Source organism: Rattus rattus, chromosome 11 (genome assembly GCF_011064425.1).
Source record: "Rattus rattus isolate New Zealand chromosome 11, Rrattus_CSIRO_v1, whole genome shotgun sequence".
NCBI classification, from domain to species: domain Eukaryota; kingdom Metazoa; phylum Chordata; class Mammalia; order Rodentia; family Muridae; genus Rattus; species Rattus rattus.
In genome coordinates this window covers 69,419,198-69,427,566 of record NC_046164.1, presented here as the reverse complement: position 1 = coordinate 69,427,566, position 8,369 = coordinate 69,419,198, and the positions used below count along the sequence as shown (strand labels likewise).

General features: G+C 50.3%; 1 protein-coding gene across 1 annotated transcript; it reads right to left on the bottom strand.

The window, feature by feature from the left end:
• Nucleotides 1–504: 504 nt before the first annotated feature.
• LOC116912533 (serine protease Do-like HtrB) lies at nt 505–7,020 on the bottom strand. Its single transcript, XM_032916637.1, has 4 exons — nt 6,067–7,020; nt 3,828–3,876; nt 2,423–2,518; nt 505–1,558 (listed from the first exon to the last, which is right to left on the bottom strand). The coding sequence occupies exons 1-4, from the start codon at nt 6,386–6,388 to the stop codon at nt 1,393–1,395; spliced, it is 633 nt and encodes a 210-aa protein (XP_032772528.1). The 5' UTR covers nt 6,389–7,020; the 3' UTR covers nt 505–1,392.
• Between the last annotated feature and the right edge of the window lie 1,349 nt (nt 7,021–8,369).

Below are 8,369 nucleotides of genomic sequence, written 5' to 3'. Positions count from 1 at the left end.
TGTGTCTGCTTCCAGCCACTGTGGGTTGTGGGTAGGGTTTGTGAAAAGAAGAAAGAGAGATAGAGATAGATAGATAGATGATAGATAGATAGATAGATAGATAGATAGATAGATAGATAGATAGATAGACAGACAGACAGATGGACAGGCAGACAGACGTAAGCACAGACAGAGCTCAGCCACATGGCCCTGTGTGCATGGAAGGGCTCAGGTACTCATTGGGGGCCACATGCTTAGCCGCTTAACTGCTTAGCCGGAATGACCTTGTTTCCCATAACAATCAGGAGTTGGGTAGTGTCAGGAGGGAGAGATAAGACCTCAAGTCGGATGTGAAGGAACTGTACCCAGCGGCCTGACATAAGGCAGCCCTGGGATCTGGTGAGTTTCCTACGCATGACATTGTATCAACCTGGAAAGGCCACTTGCAGGTCTCAGAATGACACCAGTGATGCCCTACTTGTGGGAAGACCCCAGCCACTGGGGGGACCAACACCAACATCTGGATGACAGCTATGTGCTTGTAAACTTTAATTTCATACAGTAGAGAAACATACAGTACAAGCAACGTGGGTAGTGGGAGAAATTTTACAGCAAAGCTCACAGATACACTTGAAACACTAGGGAGAACAAAGATGCCCTCGGGAGCCTGCTGGCGGCTGGGTGGCCATCTTCAGAGATGGCTGCCACACCCGGAGCTGCATGCGGAGGTGAAGTGGCTCAGTCCTTGCACCTCAGGCAGGTACCCACTCCTCTCTGGTCACCATGTGGTCACCTTGGGAGAATGAACTGTCAGGGTTGGAGACCATGTGACCATGACACTCTGCTTTCTGCCCGCCTGGGCCAGCACAGGGCTCAGCTCAGCAGTGAGGGATGTTAACCTGCTCCAGGTCAGGACCCTGGCTTCTCCAGGGGGCAGCTACCGGGCCTGCTCTCCGGGGATACCAGGTGGCAGGGCAAGCAGCCCCTGTCTTACCATGGGGAGTGGGTGTGCTGAGGCAGATGGAAGCCTGTTGGGGTCAGGAGAGTACCTGTGACAGTGAGAGGTCAAGACACTGGGGGTACAAGGAAGGTGAAGATGGGAGCTGGGTGGGCCTTCATGAGGGCAGAGGTTAGCTGGGGGAAGGGCAGGCTTCCCGGGAAGTTTCTAGGAGCTTCTATGTCCAGAGAACTCAGATGGTAACATCAGGACACTGTGCCTCCTCTATTGGAACTGGAATTAAGGGTCACAGCTGAGATCCAGATCCCTGGTTAGGTCCAGCCTTGGACTCAGCACTGGACCAGAGAGGAGACTGCTGATCCTGCTGAGGACCACAGCAGCCCTTCGTCCTGATTTTGTGAAGACCGGAACCCCACTTCCTGTAGGCTTTGGCATGGCACTGGCGGAGAGTAGCCTCACATCACCACCTCCGGCATGATGCTGAAGAGCAGGTCATCATTCCCCCGCCGCACCTCCAGCAGGAGTGAGGACTCATTCAGGACCGCCTCCTGCAGCTCACTGGAATCTACCAGGGGACGTCCATTGACTTTGACTATGATGTCGCCATCTTGGATGCCTCCTCTGCCAAGCAGGAGAAAGACGCTTAGCACACGTGTACTGTCAGGGGCTCAGGCTGGGCTCACCTGGGCTCAGCAGCAGCCGTTTAACAAGGTCGTTTTGAGAGAGGACATCAGTGACGAGCTAGTGGCACATGGTAGCCAGTGACTACAGAAGGAGGGACAGGACCACTTCCCTGCCCACAGCAGCATACATGGCAATGGGGCCCCTCCAGTTTCCAGAGCCTCAGTTCACAACCACTAATGTGACCTGGATGAGGTAGAGGTCAGGGTGTCAGAGCATAGTCACTTGAGACACACGGCCTCAACATGTTACTTACTTAACATACTTAACATCGCTTCGTTTGGGTGTTTGGTGTTTTGGAACAGGCTCTCATATGGCTTAGGCTTGATCCCTGTCTGACTGAGTCTGGCCTTAAACACCCAATCCTTCCGATTCTATCTCCCAAATGTTGAGGGTACAGGCTTGTGCCACCATAGCAGGCCTGTACCTAACATTTCTGTAGTTCTTAACGTGTTAAAATAAAATAAAATAAAATAAAAAAGGAGAGTCAGCAGAACTATGAACTATGATGTTTGTTCTACAAAAAAAGAGAGGAAGGCTTGGAGTTCCTGTCTCGGCCCAGTCAGAGACTCTTCAGCCTCTGTTTCTCAAAGAGAAGACCCCTCTGTGCCAAGGACAGGCGTGGCCAGTGATCTGAGAGACAGTTCATCCCGTGGTTCAGAGGAGCGGCCAGACTCCACAACTCCTTGCCAGGAGACTTGAGGTCACATAAGGTCAGTGAGAAAGCCCAGTCCAGGCCCCAGCACACCCTCCCCTCCCCCATGTCTGACTGCCAGCAGCCCTGCCTCTGCCTGTGGAACATACCTCTGAGAAGGTGAGTTGGGAACGACCTCTTGAACATATATTCCACTGCTCACCGCTGGAAAGTCTGGGTTGGCAGTCTTCAGTTCCTCCACCAAACTGGAAAGACAGTCCTGTGTCAGCCTCTCAGCCTCCAGCCCAGCTCCCTGGCATGTGGCTGCCCCTTCCCGCCACCACCCAAGCTAGACAAACAACCTCTTGTGAGTTCTCAGAGAGCCCTGAGCCCCATGAGATGGAACCGCTTAGTAGCCACGACTGGCTACAAGTGTGGAGACGGGGCAGCTAGATTGGGAGGACAGGCTATAAAGGGTGGCTGAGGAAGGACAGATGGGTGGGTGGCTGGACAGAGGTACTGGGTGGAGAAATGGAGAATGGTTCAGTCACAGAATGGACTGAGAAGACTGGAAAGATGGTCAGTGGATAGATGAATGGTTGGGGAAGCACACGACTTAAAGATGAGTTGGCAAACTGGTCCTAACTGCAGATTGTTTAAATTTCGCTCCTTAGATTGACAGAAGAGGGAATCGGGTTGGTTGGTCAATATCTCTGAGTTATCCTCAGAGCTTCACCATGTAGTAACTTCCTTCATAACCCTGGGCTGAACTTTCCTTCCCTCCTTCCTCCCTCCTGTCCACCCCCTTCATTATCACTTTCATCCTGTCTTTCCAGGCAGCTGCTCTTTTCGGAACCTCTACCAGAGCCAGAGCCAAGAGGTGAGTGGGGACACAGCCAGCTCCCTGGAACTCACAGTCAAGGTGGCCGGCAGGCAGAAAGGACCCCTGACAACCATTGCAACACTGTGGGTCACCTCTGTGCTAAAGGGTGTGCAAATGGGGGGGGGAGGCTGTCTTACATGCGTGGCCTGTGGAGATGGGGAAATATCCACTAGGATCTCAGAATATAACCATGTTTGGAAATAAGGTCTTTGCCACTCTAGTTTGTCAGGGATCTTGAGATGAAGTCATGGACTTGGGCAGCTCTCATATCCAGTGACTGGCAGTGTGGGGCTCAGACACAGGCTGGAGGAGGCCTGTGGAGAAGGGGAGTGATGGGGCTAATGCAGCCTGCTGAGGGGTGACCATAATCAGGAGGAGTCAGGAGACACAGGAAGAAATAAGACTGGAATCTCAGAGTGTGAGACCTGTGGGCACTCAATGTCAGTCTCTGGCCTCCAGAACTCTCAAGTAGTATGTTTTGGTTGTTCTAAGCCACCTAGTTTTAATTCATTATTGTAAGAAACCCAGGAAGCAATTCCAGAGGCTCCCTGGAGGAGGATCGTCTGAATAGAGTCGGATGGAATCCATCAGGCAGTGGTGGTGGGTCTGACCTCTCTAGCACCTGCCAGCAGCTGGACACAGTGGTCAGTATGTGGAAGGGGTTCATGGGAGGACAGGGGAGCGTCATTCACCTTGGCGTGATGGTCCGCATCCGGATGCCAATGAAGCGCTTCTTCCAGTCTGGAAACGGAACAGAGTGGCTCAGTTAGGCTACATGGTCACTGCCCTTGAGAAGGGAACCCAGAGGAGACTCAACAGCCTGGAACCAGCAGCCCACCCCTGGCTGCTTTGGCAGTGAAACCATGGGGACAGGTTCTCAACACAAAGCAGGGCTTGACACATTTCGGTTTTTCATTTCACTAAGATTCCCTGAGCATGGTGGGTTTAAACCAGCAATCAATAACACCAAGAGTCTCTGAAACCCAGATCCCCAGGAAGTACACGAGAACAAGCCATCCTCAGAGAGGAAAGCAAAAGGAGAAATGAGAAGGTTGTTTCAACTACATAAACGAACATATTCCTAACCGAGACTTCCAGGGCACAGAGGCTGTTCTCAGAAGCAAAGAGCACAAGTTAGCACCCATGTCAGAAAAAAAGGACTCAGGCAGGTAAGAGGGCTCAGCAGGTGAGAATGTTTGTGGTACAAACCTGGTGACTTGAGCCTGGTCCCCAGAACCCACATAAAGGTGGAGAGAGATACTACTCCACAAAGTTGTCCTGTAAGCCTCCACATGAATGGCATGACACAACCCCCTCCCTCAGAATAAAATAATAAAATTTTAAAGAGATTTATTTATTTTTATTTTATATATGCAAGTATTTTGTCTGTATGTATGTGCACCACATATATGCAGTGCCCATGGAGACCAGAAGAGGGCGTCAGATCCTCTGGAACTGGATTTAGAGCTGCCATATGGGGGTGCTGGGAACTGAACCCAGGCTCTCTGTAAGACCAATAACTGCTCTTAACTGCTGTGCCATCTCTCCAGCCCCGATAATATATATTTTTTTTTTTAATTTAAGAGGAAAGTCTCAGACCAGTGGCCTCAGATTCCTCTTAGAAACAAGAAAAAGTTTCAGTGGCCACGTGAAACTCAAAGGAAGCAGAAGATGAGACTATGAGTCAATGAGCCACAAAATAACCCAGCAAAGAAATAAATGAATCAAAAGCCATTCTTCTGAAATTAATAAAGTGAACCAATCATCAGCCAGTGTGATCACGAGGAAGAGACAGACAGGTGTCAATGTCGGTGAACTGACATCGTCACTGTCAAGGATTAGACAGGAGGCGTTGCTGCAGACCCTCAGACATCACAAGGCTGCTAGGAGAGCTAACACTGCTTGCATCCATGCATTCCACCACTTAGGGTCCGGAAAGCGCCAACCACTTATGTCCACTCAAGAAGGAACGAATGGCCCAAAGCCCTCCATCTAGTAAAGAGGTTGATGAGTGGTTAAAAGTCTTCCCAGAAAGAGCTCAGACCCAGAAGACATCACCGTGGAAACCAGCAGTTTAAGAAAGAAATAGCACAGGTTCTACAGACGCCTCCATGGGACTGGATATGACCTGGTGTCTCCTGACCACACCCAGAAACTAAACCAACAACCTCATGTCTTGGTAGAGACACCGCTGCTTCAAACGTTTGCAGCAAATCAGATCCAACACACAAAATGTATAGCACCTCAGGGCTGAGATATTTAGTATAGGGATGTGTGGGATGGTCTCACATTAAAAGGTCAGCCTGACCTAGTGGCGTAGGTCTATCATCCCAGCTACTCCAGAGGCTAAGCCAGGAGAGTGTCCAGTTCAAGGCCTACTTGAGGTACAGAGTGAGCTCAAGGCCAACCTCGGAGATGTAATGACACCTTGACTCAAAACAAAAAGTCAGAAGAGGGCTGGGAATAAGGATCAATGGTAGAGGACTTGTCTAGTATGTATACAATCTAGGCTCAGTCTCCAATACCTTACGAAATAAAAGGGCAAAAATGAGCTAATGGTAGTTATAGACTAAAAAGGAAAAGCCGTACTATGAGTTAAACACAAAATCTCACATGTGTACCCATGAGAAGCCAGAAACAGGATGGCGGCTTTTCAACTTAAAAAAAAAAACAAAAAACAAAAACCTTTGTCCATCAGTATGACTAGTGACAAGGGACTGGATCTTCTTCCTGCAGGGACAGGACAAGGGAGCCCATTCCCAAACCCTTTATTCAACATTTTATTCAATATTGGGGATGAGTGTGGCCCTTCAGATGGAGAAGGAGAGGACCGTCTCTATTTACAGACCACACGATCATCTACATAGAAAATCCAGTGAAATCTACCAAGGAAGCTACTAGAACCCATAAGTTATCAAAGATTCAACGTACCAAGGTCAAGTTTGCTTGTAGAGTCTGGTAGCAGGCCGTCAGAAGTTGGCCTGTAGACTGTATACTCAGTGTAACATATGCTGAAGAAAGCCAGATGTTGTGATCCCGGATCTGAGTCTGCAACACTGTTAAAATACCAACCCCTCACCCAAGATTCTTTGACAGATCCACTTGCAGACTTTTGATTTTCTTCCACAGAAATAGAACAGCTGATTCTCAACTGTGTTTGGAACAAAAGAGCTCGGAGAGCAGAGATGATGAGAACCAGCAGAGGGGGAGGGCTAACCTCAGGACTTCCTAGGAGATCAGAAGACACGACCATGCGGCACTGGAACGTCTCAGAAGGACTGAGTTACTCAGTTTTGTGGTAAGGCTGGGAAACCACGTAGGTGAAGAAAGGAGCATCCTTTGAGCAAGCGGTGCTAGAACAATCCATCATCCAAAGCAAATGATGACTGAGTATCTATAATGCCCAAAGGAGCTGGGTTGGCCACAGACGACTCAAGATTCTACTTGAATCACAGACATACTTGGGCTGTAGTTCTGAGGCTTGTGGGAGGTCTGTGGTGTGGCCAGAGTAGCACCATAGTGAGCTAGGACGAGGGTGGCCACTGATGCTGGGTAATGAAGTAGCAGTGGAGCCAATGCAGATGTGTCCAGGAAGAAGGGCCTAGAGACTTGCAGATGGAGGGTAGAAGGGCGTAGGACTCGGAGAGGATGAGGGGGTGCCCTTAATGTAGTGCTTAGCAGGTGGGGTGCAGGTACAATGCCCTGATATTCACGTGATGTCCCACAAGCATTTGTACATTCAGCTCATGCAAGGAGAGGCTGGAAGGTGAGTGGGGAATCCAGGGCACCACTGCAGATGCCACCTACATCCAGGAACCTGGATCAGGACAGGATGAAGCCTGAATCTTAAGCTTGCGTATCCAGGATACCCCCTCCTTTGACACCTCCACTTGGCCTGTAGCCAAGCACAAGGCCTCGGCTTCCCATAGGTGTGGGGAGCAGGACCTCATTGCTTTCCTGTGAGGGGTGTCTTTCTGGCAACGGGCTGAGGCTACCTTTACATTCAGAGACATCTTTAATGGGGGACTACCACTATAGGTCATCTGGCAGTGCCCCAGCCCCAGCCACAGAGGCTGGGTACTTTAGACACACTGCTGCGGTGAGGTACAGAGGAGAGGTGCGGGTCTATGGACTCTCGAGGCTAGTGCAGCTGTAACTGAACTCTTCCATTCTGTGCCTATCTCTGTGGAGAAATCTCTGTAAACACACGCAGCCCAATTGGAAAGACTAGCACAGGTGGGAATCATCACTTATCCCTCACGTAAACCCACTTTGTAAGCCTCAGAGCATCAGTGACAGAATGACAAGGCAGAAGAGGGGAGGGTACCTTAAAGGACTGAGACAGCTGGGACCTGAGAATGTTCTAGACCTAGAGGGCAGTGGCTATGGTAAGTGCCACTGAACGACGCTTGCCACCTTCACACAGACCTCCAATGTCGTGGACAAAGCCCCAGCCAGGGCTTCACACATTTGAGGATTCATTCTGAGGCAGGTTAGAGGGATGCCTACCTCTAGGGGTAAGCAGGGAACACTAGTGACATTATTCCCATACAGGTTTCTTAGTTTAAGCAGACTTTAGTGTTTCTGGGTAGGTTTCTTCTTTAAATCGTGTAAGGCCTATTTTTAGAGCAGGCCCTTCAGTCCCCTGGATGACATGACAGGCCCTTCTGCCTCACAGCTTTGAGTGGGGATGGAGTGGGGGGTGGGAGGAGGGTGTGTGAGCCAAGCAAGCTCTCCTTTGGCAGCCAGGATGCCTGTTGTGCACACTCCACAGTCCTCAGGGGGAGCTCCACTCCAGCTGCAAGGACCTCGGCAGCCACAGCTGCCACCAGAGCCAGGGGGAGGTCTTGCTCTACCCAGGCCAGCTCCAGACAGTTCTGGGACACCCGACTCCAACCTTGAGAAGCCTTGGTGACCCCTGTCACAGATGCTTCAGCCCCGGCAGTAACAATCTGCAACAAGTTAGGGGTGAGGGAGGCGCCGCCCCAGTGACTGTGGGAGCTGTCAATCACAAATCGCTTGTGATAGGCAGAAAGTGGTTGAGCTCATGAGAGACTTGTGATTAGTAGGTAGGATGCTGACGTGTCATTGGTGGAATCCTACCGTGCTCTCTGTAGCTATATAAGGACATATCCCTCCAGCCCCTACAAAAGCTTTTTCCTGAGTGGTCCTTCTGCCTACTTCTGATCTTTATCACAAGTGGTGGGTTGAACTGGTTACACAAAAAGCAGACA

Bases quoted from the DNA above. Each gene is read 5' to 3' on its own strand.
- LOC116912533 (XM_032916637.1), bottom strand. From the start codon at position 6,388: ATGGTCGTGTCTTCTGATCTCCTAGGAAGTCCTGAGGTTAGCCCTCCC. The intron at 3,877-6,066 runs GTACGTTGAATC...TTCCGTTTCCAG, and splicing joins TACAAGCAAACTTGACCTTG to ACTGGAAGAAGCGCTTCATT. The intron at 2,519-3,827 runs GTGAATGACGCT...CTGTCTTTCCAG, and splicing joins ATGCGGACCATCACGCCAAG to TTTGGTGGAGGAACTGAAGA.